We start from the raw sequence: 20,209 nt of genomic DNA, 5'->3' as shown, positions 1-20,209 counted from the left end.
TTGGCTGGCAATGAATCAGTCCATAATAGACCAAGGGCGTTGCCTGTAAAAGATGTCCGGTTAAAGGGTGCAATTAAAACCCCTATATAAGCACCAGGATCTCCAAGCCCAGTATTCCATGAGCTCTCAGGCCTGAGTCCTTAAGAGAAGAAACAGGTGGAATAGGGTTTGGCTGGCAATGAATCAGTCCATAATAGACCAAGGGTGTTGCCTGTAAAAGATGTCCGGTTAAAGGGTGCAATTAAGACCCCTATATAAGCACCAGGATCTCCAAGCCCAGTATTCCATGAGCTCTCAGGCCTGAGTCCTTCATTTCTCCAGCAACCTAGGTAAGTCCTTCAAGAAAAAAATTATATTTCTGCTTTTATAAATGTTTACCTTTCTTGACACTTTTACATAGACAATATGATTGTGCAGATGTATTTGGCTTTCTGGAAAATTCTATGACATCCCTAACACTGACAAGTTCTTATTAGAACGAGAGGAGCAAAATTCTAGTGGACTTTGTCCAAATGCTAATTTTTTCAAAATACCCCTTTATTGTCATCAAGAAGGGAAGTATCTGAAGAACGGTTTCTGTCTTAGTCCCTAGCCACAGCTATATGTCCATTATGGCTACTGAGATAAATCTGCATCTCCTCCCCCGGGCTTTGAGTTCCTTGAGAAAAGGAACTGTCTCTTATTCATCGCCCCTTCCTAAACCACATCACAGCACCGGCACAAAGGAAATTGTTAACAAATGCTCACTGGATCCGTTTATTCGTTATTATTGCCATTGCAGAATCTTCTAGCTGCGAAGGACCTCAGAGGTCAAGTGGCCAGCAGCTGCATCAGAATCAGCCAGGAACTTCTTAAATGCAGAGTCTAGGGTCCCACCACAGACTTACTGAATCACTCTCCCTGGGAGTGGGATCTGGAGTCTTTATTTCTCTAAAGGTGCGCGGTGATTCTAAAGTGAAGCAAAGTTTGGGAATCACAGACCTAATCGAATATACCACTTAAACCAGGGATCAGTAATTTGTTCATATATCCATTCGCCAAGCATTGATTGAACTCCTACTGTAGTCTAGGCACTAGGATAAATATAAAATAGATAACATATGGTCCTGGCTTTCACAGAACAATCTCTAAAGGAGTCAGATAAGAATCAGGCAATTGGTTTAGTTAGTGTAATACACAGTGACGTATCACAAACAGGGGTAAGTACAAAGAAAAAAGTGACTTGATGCAAATGACTCTCTAGACCTGCTCTTTACCTCCTGGATCAGGCAGTCTATTGTAGACAGGCTTCCAGAAACCTTCCATAAGCACTGCCTACAGGGGACACTTCAGTTGTAAAAAGAGAAGCCACGCTGTCCCCACTCCAGGCGAGTTCTGTGTAGTGCAGTCATGGCTACAGAGCCAAAGTGGCCAGTTCAGTTTCTGCCGTATTCTTTTGGGGGATTATAGTAAAAGCACTATCATTGGAAATGAAAGGTGAACCAAAAATGCCAAATGTCACAAATGCCAACTAGACATCTGGTCAGATCTTTGCACTGTAATCTGCCTCCAAGAGATGGATAAAGAAGAATTTCTCCAAAGAAGAGATTCAAGAATCCTAGAAATCTAGGAAAATGAAACAAGTTGGGTATTATTCATTGCCTTCCAGGTGCGCCACAGTTGGTAAAACAAAATGACTCAGTCTCTTCTGAGGAACATCATCAGTATCATTGATGTTTTCCACGAGCACGCGAAGAGTGGTGGAGACTGCCAGAGGCTGAATGAGACAGAACTCAAGACACTTCTCAAACAAGAGTTTGGAAAGGCCCTGGAGGTAAGAAGGACAGGGACTTACTCTCTTTGCCCATTGACTGTTACCTGGGACTGTCTTCTTGGCTCTGGTGGCACTAGCCTGTCTTGCTCTGCCTCCTGCTTCTTCAGGTGTTGCCACTCAGGGACACTTCAAGTTCCTGTTCCTCAGTCCATCACTTAGGGGTTGATTTTCTCTGGAATTCTCTTCTCATTCTAAGCATTTCCCTGGTGATTTCGCTGTGACTCTCTTTGCTGCAAAAACTATCTGTATGCTGAGACTTTCAGAGTCACCTCATAAGCCACATCTCTCTCTGAGCTTCAGACACATTGAGCATCTCCATTAGATATCGTGCAAGCTTCTCAAATTCAACCATGTCTGTTACATTCTCCTTTTGTATCTCTAGCACTTGTCACCATTCCTGACACATACTCATTTATTCACTTACTCAACCAATATTTACTTAGCATCAAGTATGTGCCAGGTATCTTCCTAGGCTCTGCAGAAGATTAGCAAGCAAAATAGACATGGTGCCTGACAAACAATAAACAAATAAGCATAACAATATACAGTTAAAAACAACAGTAATTGTTAATGTTCTAGGGAGTCAGGGAAGGTTTTTTCAGCAAGTGATATTTAAGTCACGACTTGAAGGATGTGTAAAAGTTGGCTGGGTGAAGAGTATGCAGAAGTGTTCCAAGAAAAAAGAAGATTATGAATAAAGTCTCCAAGTCAGGAAATGGCTTCACGTGTTTAAGGAACTGGAAGAAGTCCAGTGTAGGTGGACAGGAAGACGGCAAGAGATGAAAGTGGAGAGCAAGGCAGGGACTAAATCATGCAGAGCTTTTTAAATGATGTTACAAAATTTAGACGTTTTCCCCAAATGTAACAAGAAGCCATGAAAGAGTTCTGAGCAGAGGAATAGCAAAAATCTATTTTACAGGTTTTTTAATTTGCTTGATGTCTGGGTAGAGAATAGCTTGTAAGGGGGGGGGGCAAAAGAAAAAGCAAGTAGACCAATTAGAAGGCTACTGCAACAGTACAGGCAAAAGACAATGGTAGCTTGGATTGGAGACCAAGCAATGGAGAAAAAAAGAAGTGGATGAATTGATAACATACTTTAGAGGCAGAAACAAAAGGCTTTATTATGGACTGGATTGGAGGGGTAAGTGAGAGGAAAGAATCAAAGACAGCAACTAAGCTTCTGATTTGAGAAACTGGAAGGATGGAGCTGCCATTCGCAGAGATGGGGTGGATGTGATGAGGAGTAGGAATAGAGGGAAAGTCAACAGTTCAGAGTTGGATGTGCTGAATATCTTCTTCCTGTGATATATCACAGAGAAGATGTCACCAAGCAGTTGGACATACAGGTCTGGAGCTCAGGAGAGAGATGTGACCCAAAGACAAAAATCTCATTATCGTCTGCTAGTTGATGATATGAAACCATGGGAATGGATAAGAAGGTAAAAACAGGATGAGAAGAGTGTCCAGACTAAACCCTGAGCAACTCCAATATTTAGAGGTCAGGTAGAGGAGGAGAAATGAGAATAGGAAATGAAAAAATGTGGCTAGAGATATAGGAAGAAAACAAGGAGAGTGAGATGTTATAGAATCTAAGAGAAGAAAATGTTTCCAAATGAAGAATTAGTCAGTTGCATTAACTGAAGCTCAGAGGTCAAATAAGGGGATGATTGTGTCCATTCTGTTTTGGCATCAAGGAAGCCATTTGGTATGGTTGTGAATATGGATGCCTGAATGACATGTGGACAAAAGAAAATGAAGGGTAAAGAAGTGGAGACATTTACAGATTACTCTTTCAAGAAGCTTGGCAATAAATGGTGAGAAGCAATAACGGGTGGTAGAAAGAAAGAGATGTGAGATATAAGAATGTGGTGCACAGGAAGATATTCTAAAACATGAGAGCTAATAAGGCATACTGCTACTCTGTCAGGAATGATCTGCTGGAAACTAAAATGTTGAAAAATCAAGAGAAAGATGGATTATCAGAAGCAACTCAGTCATTTTGAAGGAAAAGGGAATGAACTCCAAAGTACAAATAGATGGATTTGCATATGATAGAAACAGATGAACTTCCTCTTACACAGAGTAGGTTTTGTTCCTTTGCGTGGATAGATGAGAGAGTTCTAGTTTGATGATGTATATTTTATTTTTGAAATACGCAATAGTCATCAATGAGAGTTGGGGGTGTTAGCGATCAACAAATACTTAATGAAACAATACTATATTTGTAATACTTGTTAGGTATAAACATTTCATTAATTGTAATCTCAAAATATAAAAATAGGGCTGGCCAATTCGCTCAGTTGGTTATAGCATAGTGCTGATAACACCAAGGTCAAGGGTTCAGATCTCTATACCATACAGCCACAAAAAAATTTTATATATACATATATAAATATACATAATACTGCCATAGAAAATATTATACAATGAGGTAGCTAACAAAAAGAACTAGGAAACAGAGCTTTAAATGTCCTGTAAGAAATTTTCTAGGTAAAGAAGATATGAGAGAAGGCAAAAATTTTTTTAATGATTAATGAACTACTTCCTTTCTTGATTTTTTTTCTTATAGAAAACAAATAATTCTGAGGCAAGAGAAAAAATCTTCCAACAGCTGGATCAAGATGGTGACAAAACAGTTGATTTCAGTGGATTCATTTTGCTGGTGTTCGGACTGACAAAAGCCTATTATGCATGCATAAAACCTCTTCTCTGTCCTGAATTAAAGGAAAGGGAGAGAATATCTGAAATTCAAGGACCAGAAGCAACAGGGCTCAATGGCAAGCAACTAGAGAAAGAAAAACTCCAAGACAGAGACCAGAGCCAAGAGTCTCAGGATGTTCAGAGACATGAAGAAAGAGACCAGATCCCAACACCTAGTGATGATGAAAGTCATGGAGTTAGAGACCAGAGCCTGGAATCACAGCAAGTGAGAGACCTGAGCCCTGAACTACAATATATTGGAAGACAACAAGTGAGAGATCAGAGGCAAGATTTCCAGGATGTACAGAGACACCAAGTGAGAATGACAAATGATGATAGGCAACAACAAGTGAGGGACCCAAGCCTAGAATCCCAGGGATCTATGAGAAACCAGATCCCAACAAAAAGTGATCAAAGGAGTCTTCAAGTCAGAGACCAGAGGCTAGAACACCAAGATTATTCAAGACAACCTGGTAGGGAGCAGATCTTAGAATCAAGAGGTGATGAGTATCACCAAGTAAGAATCCAGAACCCAACCCCAAGGGAAATTGGGGGCCATAAAGTGAGAGAAGATGAGACCCTAGTATCTGAGAATGTTGGAAACCAACAAGTGAGAAACCAGGCTCAAGCTCCAAGAAATTATGAGAGATATCAAGTACAAGACCACAGACCAGAGGCACAAGATCAGTCAAGGCAACAAGGTGGTGTGCAAACTCTAGAACCAGGAATTGATGAGAGTAACCAAGTAGGAAACCAGAGCCCAACACCAATAAATGAGGGAAGTCATCAAATAAGAGACCATACTCCAACACCAAATGATGTTGGAAGGTATCAAATGAGAGATGAGAGACCAGAATTCCAGAATAATACAAGGCAACGAAATAGGGATCAGACCCCAACACCAAAAACTGGCGAGCATCATGATGTAAGAAATCAGAGCCCAGAACTAAGTCACAGTCGGATACAAATTGTAGAACAGAGAACTTCACCAAGAGAGAATGAGATACAGCATGTTATTTATCAGACCACAGGACCAAGAAATGATGACAGGAGATACCCAATGAGAGAATCAAGTACACAATCCAGAGGTAATGAACCACGACAAATCAGAAAGCGAAAACCAGAGGTGAGGGACAATGAGAGGCAACAGATGACTGCTCAGAATTCAGCACTGATGGATGAAGAGAGACACACAGTGACAGGGCTGAGTTCAGATATAGAAAACAATGAAAGACAGCAAATTAGAGAGCAGAGAACGTCTCCAAGAGAAGATGAGAGACTGGGAATTAGTGTTCAGACCCCAACACCACAGGAGAATGGGAAATACAAGGTGAGGATTCAGACTCTGGTGACAAAGAATGATGAGAAACCCCCAGTGGAAGATCTGAGCTCAGAGCGCAGGAAATATAGGAGACACCAAATTAGAGAACAGAGTTCAGCTCCAACAGAAAGTGGGAGACACCAAGTGAGAAACGAAACCCCAACATCAAGGAATCTTGAAAGATATGAAGTGAGAGACCCGAGCCCTGAACCTGAGAATAATGGAAGACTCCAAGTTAGGGAGCAGAGATCAGCTCCAACAGAAGGTGAGAGACACCAAGTGAGAAATGACACCCCAGCAACATGGGATGATGGAAGGCATCAACTGAGAGGCCTCAGACCAAACCTCAAAACTGAAGAGGGATACAAAGTTAGAGAGCAGAGATCAGCTCCAACAGAAGGTGAGAGACACCAAGTGAGAAATGAAACTCCACAATCAAGGAATGAGGAAAGATATCAAGTGAGAGACCTGAGCCCTGAACCTGAGAATACTGGGAGACACCAAGTAAGGGAGCAGAGATCAGCTTCAATGGAAGGTGAGAGACTCCAAGTGAGAAATGGAACCCCAACATCAAGGGATGAAGAAAGACATCAAGCGAGAGACCTGAGCCCTGAACCTAATAATGATGAGAGACACCAAGTTAGGGAGCAGAGATCAGCTTCAACAGAAGGTGAGAGAAATCAAGTGAGAGATAAAAGAACAGCACCAAGGGATGATAGGAGAAGTCAAGTTAGGGAGCAAAGACCAGTTCCACAACAATACGAAAGATTACAACATAGACCCCAGATCTCAGCACCCAGGGATAATGAGAGAAGCCAAGTGAGAGACCTAGGCCCAGAGCCTAGCAATAATGGAGAATGCCAAATTAGGGAGCCAAGACCAGAAACCAGGTATGATGAGAGAAGTCAAAATAGGGAGGAGAGACCAACTGCAAGACAATGTGAAGGACTCCAACACAGAGAGCAGGTCTCTGCACCAGGAAACGGTGTAAGAAACCAAGTGAGAGACCTGAGTCCTGAGCCCAGGAATGATGAGAGACACCACATTAGGGAGCAGATTCCAGAACACAGGAATGATGGGAGAAGTCAAGTTAGGGACTGGAGACCAGCTCCAACACAAAACGAAAGATTTCAGCATGGAGACCAGATCTCTGCACCAAGAAATGATGTAAGAAACCAAGTGAGAGACCAGAGGCCTGAGCCCAGGAATGATGGGAGAAGTCAATTAAGTGTGCAGAGGACAGCTCCAAGACAATATGAAAGATTCCAACATAGAAACCAGATCTACACACCAAGGGATGATGATAGTAGCCAAGTGAGTGACTTGAGCCCTGAACCAAAGCATGATGGGACATACCAGGTGAGAGAACTGGGCCCAGAACTCGATAATGATGAGGAACAGTACAGCTGGGATGAGAGACCAGCTCCAACAGAAAATCAGAGATACCAAGTGAGAGAACAAACCCCAGCACCTGGAGATAACAGGAGAAGTCAAGTGAGAGATCTGAGCCCTGAACCCAATAATGATGTAGGATACCAAGTTAGGGAACAGAAACCAGCTGCAAGACAGCATGAGAGATTCCAAGATAGAGACCAGATCCCCACACCAAGGGATGAAAGGAGACACCAAGCGAGAGACCTAAGCCCTGAGCCCAACTTTGATAGGAGATACCAAGTGAGAGACATGAGACCAGAGCACAGGCATGATGGGAGAAGTCAAGTTAGGGAGCAGAAATCAGCTCCAATACAGCACGAAGATTTCCAACATAGAGAGCGGATCTCTGCACCGAGAGATGATGGAAGTGGCCAAGTAAGAGATCTGAGCACACAACCTAGGAATGACAGACGATACCAAGAGAGAGACCTGAGCCCAGAGCCTAGGAATTATGGAAGACACCAAGTAAAAGACATGAGACCAGAACTCAGGAATGATGGGAGACAAGAGTTTAGAGAGCAAAGGCCACCTTCAAGAAAGGATGAGCATCATCTTAGGGGCAACAGTGACAGAAACTCTGGAAGAGACATATCTCTGAGAGAACCTGACCATACAACAAAGCAGCAGCTGGGGAAAGAAGATCAAAAGCGTTTTCCCAGGCAAGAGAAAGCTGAGCTTAGAGGTTTAGATCCTTGGGAATCATCATCCACCAGAAGAATTGGTCCAATAACCTGTGAGGTATACTTTTTTTCTAAACAGAAAGGTAACTGGTTATGCTATTGTGTACATGACCCATCTGAAACAACAAATACAAGACATAGGCTCAATTACACAGGTTTGGGGATGTTTAAGAATCACAGGAGGAGAGGATGTTATGGCTACTACCCAATTTGGGATCCAGAAGAAGAATATTCGTACCAGGATGAGGAAGAAAGATGGGAAGACCATGTTGATGACCAGCAGGATTATTGACATCTTTAGAAATTTGGCAACCACATCAGATCCTCTGAGGATGAATTCTAAAGTCACTTCCCGATGCTCCAAGAAATTCTACTTCCTCATTTGGCTAAACCGTTGATTCAGGCATTCTTGACGTTTTCTTTCTCCATAAATGTCAGACATTTAGTTCTAATCCATAATAAGTACAATGCTTCAGCTTTTGGTTTCTAGGGCTCTAAAATTTTTTAGGAATGGCTTATAGTGAAATGAATTATATGCTGTACAATATGCTTCAATAATCCTATGATTTTAACATGAATGAATCATAGCTCTCTCAAGGCTCATCTGAACAGCCTGTATAGTCAAATTATAAACCTTATAAAAATGTAACAATAAATAATTAGCAAGCATTAATTTCTCATTGGTTTTCATTTACTCAGATTGAAAACTGATTTTAAATGTGAATATGATTATATTCACTTTTTGGAGTCTAAGAGAAGCAAAAACAAGTCCTGCTGTGTGCGCTATGAAAGATGCTTCTAAAACAAAACCTCTCCATTGAAAAGCCAAAGAAGGGACAAAATGCATTGTGTAGATGCAAACACACAAACAAAGCAGAGTTTGCAGTATTAAAGTCAGACCAATATAACCCAACATAAAAAGCAATCAATGAATCCATTTTTATTGTTGATGGGTACAGTCCACCATAAAGATATAACTGTCATTCAATTATTCAACAGCTACTTCTTGAGCAACTACAATGTGCCAAGCACTGTCCTCGGTGTTGGGGATGAGCTGTAAACAGGACAAAGCCTCCCGGCATGGAGCTTAAAGGTAGTGAGGGAAGTCATGTGTCAAATATGCCCAACAATACGGCATCCAAATAAAAAGAAGAATGAGCTAGAAATACAAGGGGAAACTGACAGAAAAACAATCGGAGTGTGAATATACCTCCCCATCTTTAGCAGTAAAATAGAAAATAAATAAATTCACAGAAAATTTGTTTAAACTAGTAGTGAAGACCATGTGCTTTGCAGATAAGCCAACCCAGTTTGGATCTGTGGCTGCATCATACTACCTTTGTGATGTTGAGCACTAAAGCCTTTTACTGCGTTAATGAACTAAAATGCTTCATATAGTTCCTGACATATAGCAAGTGCTCAAAAGATGATACTTAATACCTTTTTTTTTACTATTTTTGATCTAATAGATGTATATAAACTCTATACACCTTAGAAGATACACATATTTTTAAGCACCATGGAAGATTTATAAAAACTAATCAGAACACAATTAAAACCTCAATAAATTTCAAAAGGCATAAATAATCAGGTTACATGCCTGATGATAATGCAATGAAACTAGAAATTAAAATAAATAAATATATAAAAAGTACTTAAAATTTTAAAGGCACTCCTCTAAATAACTCAAGAAGGAAAGCAAAACTAAGAAAACATTTTTAAAATAACAACAAAACATCACAAAATATTAGACTCTCCAACTGCAGCATTAAGCATTTTATTTACTAAACAAGAAAGAGTAAATAAAAAATAAACTAAGTATTCAATTCAGTAAGTTAGAAAAATAAGACACAAAACAGACCTAGGAAAAGCAGGAAAGTGAAATATTATTTGCCCCTAAAAAAGAAGGAAGCCCTGCCATTTGTGACAACATGCATGAAGCCAGAGAACCTTATGCAAAGTGAAGTAAGCCAACCACAGAAGGACAAACACTGTATGATTCCACTTATGTGAGGTACCCAAAATAGTTAAACTTACAGAAGCTAAGAATAGAATGGTGATTGACAGGGAGTAGGAGGAAGGAGAAATGGGGAATTGTTTTTCAATGGATATGAAGTTTCTGCTATGCAAGATGAATATGTTCTAGGGATCTAGATATAAGATAGCATCTATAGTTAACAATGTGGTATTGTGCACGTTAAAATATATTAGAAGGCTATATTTCATGTTAAGTGTTCTTATCGAAACAAACCACCAAAGAATATTAGGAAATTTTTGGAGGTGAAGAATATGTTTAGTACCTTGGTTATGGTGATGGTATCATGGTGTATGTATACCTCCAAACTTATACCTTTATACATTAAATGTATGCAGTTTTTTGTTTATCAATTACATCTCAATAAAATTTGGGGGGAAAAAGAATATCAGGAAAAAGGAAAATGTATTTTTAAAAGTAGGAATTCATGAACTAAAAAACAGAATAGCTATGGAATTGATTAATAAACCAAGGAACTCAAGACATTTGATAAATAATTAAAATAATTAAGAAAGAGAAAACAACTTAATTCTTAGAAAGACAGAAAGAGAAGAAGTAAAGGAAAAAGTCAGAGGGAAATAGTAAAAGATTTTCATAGAAAAACTGATTCCAAAAGAAGTATAACCATAACCACAGAAAGAATTGAAAAGGTTGTCAAATAACTACCCTCTCTAAAGCTTTAGGCAAGACTGTTTCACAGGTGAATGTTTTTAAGCATTCATGGAACAAATCATCCCTACACTATTTAAACCCTATTAGAGAATACAAATATAAAGAAGATTTACAGGGTTTTTTTTCAAAGGTAGCATAACCCTAATACCAAAATTCCAAAGATCCCAAAACTACACATCAATTCCATTTTAAAATGTATTTGAAAACCCCTAAACAAAATAATAATCAACATCAGTTTTTCCTTTCACTTGGATGTCATGAAAGAATACTCCGGGCCCCATGCAGACTCATTTTAGGAAGGCCCCAGCTCACCAAGGGAACCCATTCATGCAGTCCATCCTAAACTTGGCAGAGGAGAAAGCCTATGTGCTCATCTTTACAGAGATGCTGAATTTTTTTTAATCCATGTTAAATTTTTTAATTTAAGATTGTGAAAGGAAAAATCCACCTAAAATCAACAGCCCAGCATCACACTTGCTATGGTCTGAATGTATGCCCCCTCCAAACCTCATGCAGAAGCTTGATCCCCATTGTAACAGTGTTAAGAGGATGGGAAATTTGGTTATGGTATTTGAAGGGTGGGGACTTTGGGAGGTGATTGGATCTTGAGGGCTCTGACCTCATGGATGGATTAATCCATTCATGGATTTATGGGTTAATGGTTTAATGGGTTATTAGGGAGTAGACTGGGGGCTTCAAAAGGAAAGGAAGAAAGCATGCAGAAAAGCTCAGCCCTCACCATGTGATACCCTGCATTGCCACAGGACTCTGCACAGTCCCTACCAAGAAGTCCTCACCAGCTGCACTCCTTGACCTTGGACTTCCCAGCCTCCAAAACTGTAAGAAATAAATCCCGCTTCTTTGTAAATTACCCAGTTTCAGGTGTTCTGCTATAACCAACAGAAAACTGGTTAATACAATGTTGATAAGTGAAATATATAGCACTGCTTTTTGCTAGGAAATTTTCTTCATTCCACAAATACTTATGGATTTCCTCGTATGTGACAGACAATGGCAGGGCACAGGCTACACAATGATGAAACAGCTTTGCCAATTAGAGCATAGGGAGGATTACCATTAAAATTATAAAATATAAGAAGAGTTGTGCAGGAAAAGGGTGGATACTATTAAATAAATAAATAAATGAATAAATAAATAAATAGATAGACAGACAGACAGACAGATAGATAGATAAGGAAAACAAAATGTGGATACTATTAAATAAATAAATAAATGAATAAATAAATAAATAGATAGACAGACAGACAGATAGATAGATAAGGAAAACAAAATACAAATCAGAAAGGAGGTCAGGGCCGGCCCGGTGGCGCACTGGAGAGTGTGCCGCTTGGGAGCGCGGCGGTGCTCCCGCCGAGGGTTCGGATCCCATGTGGAGACTGGTTCCCACTCACTGGCTGAGCGTGGTGCGGGCGCAACACCGAGGGTTGCGATCCCATTGCTGGTCCCCGGTACGGGCGCGACACCGAGGATTGCGATCCCGTTACCGGTCAGTAAAAAAAGACAAAAAGGAAAAAAAAAGAAAGGAGGTCAGAGAAAGCCTGTCTGAGGAAGTGATGTAACAAGGATATGTTCCATGCCATGGGATTTTGCAACAATGCAGGAAGAACAGAAAAGAAAGAAACTAGCTACACCAATTCAAAAGGAAGAAGCAAAATGATCACTGTTTGAGATACCAGTGTTTCCACCTAGGACATCTAAGGGAAGTGACTAAAAAGTTATTAGGTATAGAAAGTTTAGTAACATGCAGTTATAGAATAAACATACCCCAAAAAACAATAATTTTCTTATATATACATAGAACCTGTTAAATAATACAATGGAAGATTATGTTTATAATAATAATAACAACATAATGTACTTAGGAATAATGTGAATATGCCTGTGATATAAAACTGACCTAAAGATGTAAAAGAAACTCCGTTACACAGAGACATCTTGTTCTTGGATGGAGGACTCACAATTATAAGGATGCAGATTTATCCCTTTACTGGTCTACACCTCGAATATGAACTGTATAGGAACGATACAGTTTGGGGAATTGTATAAAAATGATTCTAAAATTTATCAGGAAAAATATATAGGCAAGAGTAGTCACGAAAATTTGAGAAAAGATATCAATAAGAGGACTTATTCTATTATATATTAAAAGTATCATAAGCTAAACTTATTAAAATACTGTGATAGTAGTCGTAATATAAAAGAGAACGATGAGACATGATAAAAAGTCCAGAAGTACATCCAAGTAGAACCGTGAGGATTAGTATTTTATGAAGAAGAAATATTCAAATCTGGATGCTCACTCTTTCCAGAAGCATGGCTGGAACAGAAACGGAGATGGGATATAGCTAAAGAGACAAGGGTCAGAGAGGGCTGGCTGGCTGGTTGATCTGATATTGTTTATTTGGTGAGGAGAAGAAGGCAGTAGAGAGCAAAAAGCAGAAAAATGCTGGAAAGAAAGGGGATAATTGATGAAATGAAGACTGAGGAGATAGGTGGGCGGTTATAGGGTCCAGGGCATGGGGCAGGGGCACCTCTCCTGCTGAGGTGGCAGAAACAATTAGCAATGGTGAAGGTGTGGATGAGGTTGGATAAATGTGGTGGGTGGGGCAGGGAAGAGCTGAAGGAGTCTGTGCCTGCCAGCTCTATTTTCTCTGGTACAGGAAACAAGGCCATGTGCCAAGAAGTAGAGCAGTGAGTAACACACTGAATCATGAGGGGGAAGAAATGCCATGGGTCACCTTGAGACCTGAAACCTAACTGTGCAAGCTTTGTTCCCTACTCACGCAGACCTCTCATGCTCTCATGCAGCTGAGAAGGGGGACCAGCCCCAGACTTTTTGAGGCCCCTCCAGGTTAAATGTGTGACTATGACATAAAAGAAGTTCATAAAAGAAGTTCAAAAAAGTTCATATGCATTGAACTAAACCCCACAATAAGAATCTCTTCTATGCCTGTAATTGCAGTAATCCTCTACAGAAGCTGAGCACATGACATTAAATCTCATCTCAATGAATGTATTTCTAAAATGCCCTTCCAGTACTAGCTCATTCAATAGATATTGTTACTCTGATGTATGAGTCCTAACTTCTCTCTCCTCTTCCAGCTGTTCCACAAAGTCTGTGACTTCATCAGGTTCAGCCAGTTCACCCACAGTGTATGTAGCCACTCAACTGTCCTTTAACAGCCATACAGAAGGGACCGGGTCTTGGAGGTGTGTGGGCCTCAGAACTTCATGCCTGGGGCTTGTGTGCCGCCTTGTGGTGACTGACTGCAATGTTCCCAAGTAGACCCATCATTAGGCAATAGGGAACTGAGAAAGAAACTCACTCCACCGCCCTGGCCCTGGGCTAACAGTGAGGTGTCACATCTTGTGATCCTCCGTGGAATTTCAAAAGGACAGGAGATTCTCCCCTTCTGTAACTCGGGTTATAAGGTGAAGAGTGCTGCACGGTCCCTAAACCCAGATCCTTTGGGGATAGGTAGTAGTGTTCCTACTGCATTTCCTTTATTTTAAGATGCTGGATTATAATGAGCATCATCTATTAAAAGTGAGCATTTGGGAGGAGGGGCTAAACCTTACATTAGATGTACACTTCAATTTTAAGACGCATCTAGATTTTAGAAATATTAAAAGATAAACAAATAGTATTTTTTAATGTAATGACTGTAGTAATCAGTTTATTATACAGATTAATCATTCTTGGAGGTATAAGCTCCAGAGGAGCAATTGGGTCTTTAACTGTACACAAGTATTTCCATCAAATGAATTTTCACCCTTACATCCAAATAGACCTAAGCAGTTAAAAACATAAGAAAAAAAAAGCGCTATTAGCTATGCATTAACTGAAAAGCCACATACAAACCAAAGAATATGGAAGAGAGAAAGAGGGGTTGAAAGGATGGAAGTTGAAGGTGTGAGGAGATGTAAGAGTTGGGAACGAAGCCCATCACACTGGACGTACTAATAGCTCCAATCCACTTAAATGTTGACCAGTTAGACTTTAAAGTACAGGATGTGGGTAGAGTTTAATCCGGTTGGTCACGACCTTCACCTAAGACGTAGGTCCTTCAGAATAAAATGCCTACAGAAACAGCTTCATGTTCTTCACCTTGCTTTTCATAACTGCTTTGAGTTTTAAAGAATTCCACTTAAAAACAATCTCCTACAGGTCAGTGAGGCTTTTCTTACCCATCCGAGAACACGCCCTACCCACCACCCCTCACACCTTGCAATTATCCAAATTTAAGTCAATAAGGAAATATTTTTAGTCTTACATTTATGTAGTGGGTTAGAAATCTTGATTCTCCTTTTATCTTAGAATAGGATTTTTAGGTAATGCATGAATGAGCCAAAAGGCTCTTGAGTAAGGGGACGAAAGTCCACAGATTAGGTTGGCAAAAGCCATCTAATCAATTCTAATCACTGTTTAGGGATGGGATTGTGTACTTTGACTACTTTAGGTCACTGGTTTGATTCCAGCTTGAATGACTATTGACTATTTAACCTACTGATTGTTCTTAAAATATGTTAAGGAAACTGCTTGAATGCTGTTTAAATATGCTAAGGAAATTGCTGTAGGGAAGTATGTGGAAAAGAAAATGTTTGCTAAGGACAAGCTGTTTGTTGGTGAATTAACCTAGCTTTTCACAAATTACATTCTGGAATGTCACATTGTTAATTCACTGCTGTTACAAGTTCTACACTGCCTATTTTTATGTCCTTCTTTGATGATTGAACCAACTGATTTTTCTTGTGAAACTTCGAAAGGCTGGTTTTGGATCGGGGCTACTCCCCTGATGGGCGGCAGTCCCTCCAGGGGCTGCTGCTCCCCTGATGGGCGGCAGTCTCTCCAGGCCTCATTGATGGTACTTTGAGTGAATGCTTTCTTTCTCTTTTTTCCGACTCAGTTACACAGAGGAAAGTGTAACACAGGTTATGCCTGGAGAACTGGCTTGTCACACACACACTCCTCTGCTAGGAGGCAATGTTGGTACAGAAGTACAGTGTTTCTAGTCTGTTGTTCCAAGTAAGTACAACACGCAGCACTGCTGTATCAGGTAAACATGTGCACAGGGGAAGATGAGGTGTGGGCTCATAGAAAGTCAAATGGAAATCAAAAGGACTTTCTCTTTCAGAGTTCCCCTGTCTTTATTTGTAGAGGTTATCCAACAGTTTCTTTAATTGCATTACATACTTCTGAGTCCATTCCCAAACCATTCTGCTCTACTTTTCTCTATCTGTTTTGTAGCTCCAGAGCAATCTCAGGAACTAAAGGATCATCTGGATTGGGATCACAACAGAGAACAGACGGACAAGAGTACTCTTGAAATAGTTAGTGCTGGAGGCCGGCCCGTGGCTCACTTGGTAGAGTGCAGTGCTGATAACACCAAGGCCACGGGTTCGGATCCTATATAGGGATGGCCGGTTTGCTCACTGGCTGAGTGTGGTGCTGACAACACCAAGCCAAGGGTTGAGATCACCTTACCGGTCATCTTTAAAAAAAAAAAAAAAAAAAAAAAAAAATAAAAAAAAAAAAAAAAAAAGAAATAGTTAATGCTGGAGACCACTGTGACTATAAAATATCTAGACAAATGCAGCCCTTACTGTTAATATCTGGATGATAAGTTCTTGTTGTAAATGCAACCTTAGGTGGTTTGAGGGATAATCTGTCGGGAAAAAAATTGTCAAGAAAAATACTCCACCCTGATTGCCTAATAGGGACTATCATGTGACCCATTTATCGTAGCTCGCCAATGGAACACATCATCTCCAACGGGACCTGCTGAACACTGTGCTGGGGTGTCCCATGCCAGGTCATTCAATGCGTTGTGGATTCTTTCTGGAGCCATGGTGGGAAGAGGGTGGCGGCCGCCCCAGAGGGGACGGGGAAGGAGCAAGGACGCCTGAGGCTGCCGGAGAAGATGGGGAGCCGGAAGCGCGGGTCCGGCGGGACGGGACGAGCTGAGGGCCGGGCACACTCCGCTCCCGGGCCTGCAGCAGCGACCACCGCGTCACCTGGCGGCGGCCCCTTCATGCGTTGCCGCCCCAGCCCCAGCCGCAGCTGCCTCTTCCTCCCAGGTTCAGCGCCCCCAATACGCAGGATTTTAGAACGTGGTTTTCGCCTGCAAACTCTCCGGGACAGAAAGGGCGGTGTGTACTACAAGGTCTACGTGTTTATTTCAGCATCGATGACTCTGTACATGATCGCAGCCAGCTCTGGAACGCAATTATTTCAAAAATCACTACCCAGAGGAGTCCTCCTGCAGCTACCTTGCTGAAGAAACAAAAGGAGCCCCTGTATGGGAAGAAAGGGCAAGATAGTAACTACAGAAATAACCTGGCCTTCCCTTAGTGGAGTCATGCAGAGCTAACAGAGGGCCATTCCTTCACTAATAACCACAATTTTAGGCTGAAAATTGGCCACCAGCGCCGCCTGCAGCCTGCTGAGTGGTAACCACGGCGCCGGAAATGAGCACCCCTCCCAAGCCCGCCCCCGGCCACGGGTACAGGCTCGGGCATGTGTGCAAGAAGGAGGAAATTTTATTATAATAACAAAATAGCTCTTCAGAGTGGAATTGCCAAGAAAAATGTCTTGACATGAGTGCAGGGTGTAGGGCGAGACCCAGAGGACTCACACAAGCGATGAGAAATGACTGATAAACTGCGAGTCACGCCGGGTAGCTCCAGAGCGACCTGAGAAAAGAACAAAGTGGAGTCATAGGTGGTGGAGAGACGTGAGAGGTGAGGCGTGATGCCAGCCTGCTCAGGACAACCGAATCTTCACACACACACACACACACACACACACACACACACACACACACACACGGAGAGAGAGATATTTACATGAGTGTTTTTAATGACAGAAAGTCCACGCTGGGAGAATGTGAGCCCTGGGGACCCACCTAGATCACCCAGCAGGGCTTGGGACTTCCATCAGCCGCGGAGTTAGTGTGGGGATGGTTCACGCTCATTTTATTCAGTCTTGAGAGGATCTCTGGCTGACACATGGGTAATATACGTCATGAGCCTTTGTAAACTCTCGTCCTCCTTGACTCTACACCTTCAAGTCAAGCTCTCCTGACCACGGCCAAGCACCCAGCAGCCCCACTGACACTGACAGACATGGCCAGGAGCCTCTTCCTGCTTCCATTCTGTTCCAGGTCCTCCTGGCTGCTGACTTTCAGCTTGCTCTCTTATTTCAAACACATCCCTACCCTTACCCCTTAGATTTGGTGTAGTATTTTCCTCAACTCTGACCCTCAGCAGTCCCTACACCAACTCAAATTCAACCCTCTGATTCATTCTCTTAAAGACCTTTTGTAGCTAAAACCACTTTACCTTGAGCAGAACCTAATTTAAGACCCCCATAGAGTGGAAAAGGGAGTTGTGACCCAAGAAAATGCTAGTCCTTTAAGTCATACCAAAGATTTTGCCAGTGGGCTCTGGGGATCACCTACCTCATAATTCCCTGGTTGGTGAGTAGGACTTATTAAAATGCAGATTTGTGACCTCCTGAATTGTTAACAAGCTCCCAAGATAAGTCTTATGCACACTGAAGTTTGAGAACCACTTCCCTGAACAAATACGATACACTTTATTGTTAACATTCATTGTTAGGTACCAGATGCTCTTGGCCAATTTTAAACTCTGATCAAGTAGATTCCAATTATACTATACAGGCACTAAAAAGTATGATGAGGCAGAAGAATAATTACATGGAAAGGTATTTACAATAAATAGTCATGTTAAAATAATCAAGTCATCCCACTTTTGAGTAAAATACGAGTGTTTATGTATGTATAGAACACAAGCCAGGAACTTACACTGGAAAATTAACCTGAACGACAGAATTGTGGGTGCTTTAATTTTTTTTTTTACATGTTTGCAACATGTACGTGTCTATAATGTGATCTCCATGACAGCAAGGACTTTCTTTTTTTGCCCTGCTGAATCCCCATTCCCTAGAAGAGGGTCTGGCACAGGTAAGCTCTCAATAAGTATATGCTGAATAAGTAAATCATAAGGATTTCTTAGTCCATTTTGTACTGCTATAACAGAATAACACATACTGGGTAATGTATAAAGAACAGAAATTTGTTTCTCGGGCCGGCCCGGTGGCGCACTGGATAGTACGCCGCTTGGGAAGCGCGGCGGCGCTCCCGCCCGAGGGTTCGGATCCCACATGCGGACCGGTTCCCGCTCACTGGCTGAGCGAGGCGCCAGAGCAACACAGAGGTTTGCGATCCCGTTGCCAGTCCCCGGTCCGGTGCGGGGGCGACACTGAGGGTTGCGATCCATTGCCGGACACGGAAAAAGACAAAAGACAAAAAAAAAAGAAAAAGAAAAGAAATTTGTTTCTCACAGTTATGAAGGCAGGGAAGTCAAAGATCAAGATACCAGCATCTGGTGCGGACCTTCTTACTGCGTCCTCACACAGCAAAAGGTGGAAGGGCAAGAGAGGAACTCTGTTTTGACATGGCAGAAGAGTGGAAGAGAGCAAACCCACTCCCACAACCCATTTTTATAATGGCATTAATCCATTCATGAAGGCTCCGCCCATTAAGCCCCACCTCCCGATGTAGAGCTAGCAAAGGGGAAATTAACTTTTAAAAGTACACTCCAAATATGACCTAACTTAACCTACCTTGGACACAAAAACGATTTCTAATGAGAATTTACTGTAGTAAAAATACATTTTTTGGCCAGCAGGCTGTTGGAGTATGGGGTAGGGAGATAAAGATTTCAAGGTCAATTTGTTTGTAGGTACTAGTTAAAACCATCAGACAGGAGGAGTTTCCCCATGGGTAATAGGAACAATAAGAAGAGAGGTGGGCTGAGGACAGAAGCCTGGAGAACACCATCATTTGCGAGGAAAGCGAAGGAAGGGACCCTAGAGGAGAAGCAGAAGAAACAGACATAGAAGTACATGGAGAGACAGGCCGGTGAGCGATCACAGAAGCTGGGGGGTAGGGGACACATCCACTGTGTCATTTGCCTCACTCGGAGGCCAAGTGAAACAAGCATAGAAACAAGCCACGGAATTTGGTCATTAGGAGGCTTTTTCCACAGCAGTTTCAGTAGCATGAGGATAGCAATGCCACATTTCAGAAGTTTGCAGAATTAGTGGGAGCAGAAGAGTAGATGTTGTGTGAAAACTATTCAAGAAGGATGGCTGAAAAGGAAAGAAAAAGAGAGGGGAGAGAGTAGGGTGTGCCAGTCGTTAAGCTAGTGTCGGTCAGCTCCAAAACTAGTTTTTTATGCACACTTTGTGATGCTGGGGCTGAGACTCTGCAAACCAAGTCTCCACTTTACAGCTGAATCTGTTAGGCTCTGCCAGTGGGGGCTATAGAGGAGACTGGGAAAGGAGAAGGGATTTGCTCCTCCCTGTGGCTTCCAGTTCCTGCCAGCATCACCCCAGCCTCTTTCTCACCTGGCAGGGCAGTTTCCCTTCAAAGGAATGAGATGCCTTTCAGGAGAAGTCTGAACTAGCTTGGATTTTATTCCCTAAAGGCAGTTGAATCTAGTTTGCA

The 20,209-nt window shown here is 41.7% G+C and overlaps 1 protein-coding gene and 1 pseudogene across 1 annotated transcript; one reads left to right on the top strand and one right to left on the bottom strand.

Moving 5' to 3' along the window:
- The first annotated feature begins 1,672 nt into the window (after positions 1–1,672).
- On the top strand, positions 1,673–8,240 carry LOC103594105 (trichohyalin-like). Its single transcript, XM_008577293.1, has 2 exons — positions 1,673–1,813; positions 4,383–8,240. The coding sequence occupies exons 1-2, from the start codon at positions 1,673–1,675 to the stop codon at positions 8,238–8,240; spliced, it is 3,999 nt and encodes a 1,332-aa protein (XP_008575515.1).
- Positions 8,241–15,824: 7,584 nt separating this feature from the next.
- LOC103594104 lies at positions 15,825–16,525 on the bottom strand (annotated as a pseudogene).
- Positions 16,526–20,209: the final 3,684 nt, after the last annotated feature.

This window comes from Galeopterus variegatus, unplaced genomic scaffold, assembly GCF_000696425.1.
Source record: "Galeopterus variegatus unplaced genomic scaffold, G_variegatus-3.0.2 Scaffold1480, whole genome shotgun sequence".
NCBI lineage: Eukaryota > Metazoa > Chordata > Mammalia > Dermoptera > Cynocephalidae > Galeopterus > Galeopterus variegatus.
The sequence above is the reverse complement of the archived record's forward strand: the minus strand, read 5'-3'. Positions and strand labels throughout refer to the sequence as shown.

Bases quoted from the DNA above. Each gene is read 5' to 3' on its own strand.
- LOC103594105 (XM_008577293.1), top strand. From the start codon at position 1,673: ATGACTCAGTCTCTTCTGAGGAACATCATCAGTATCATTGATGTTTTC. The intron at 1,814-4,382 runs GTAAGAAGGACA...TTTTTCTTATAG, and splicing joins AGTTTGGAAAGGCCCTGGAG to AAAACAAATAATTCTGAGGC.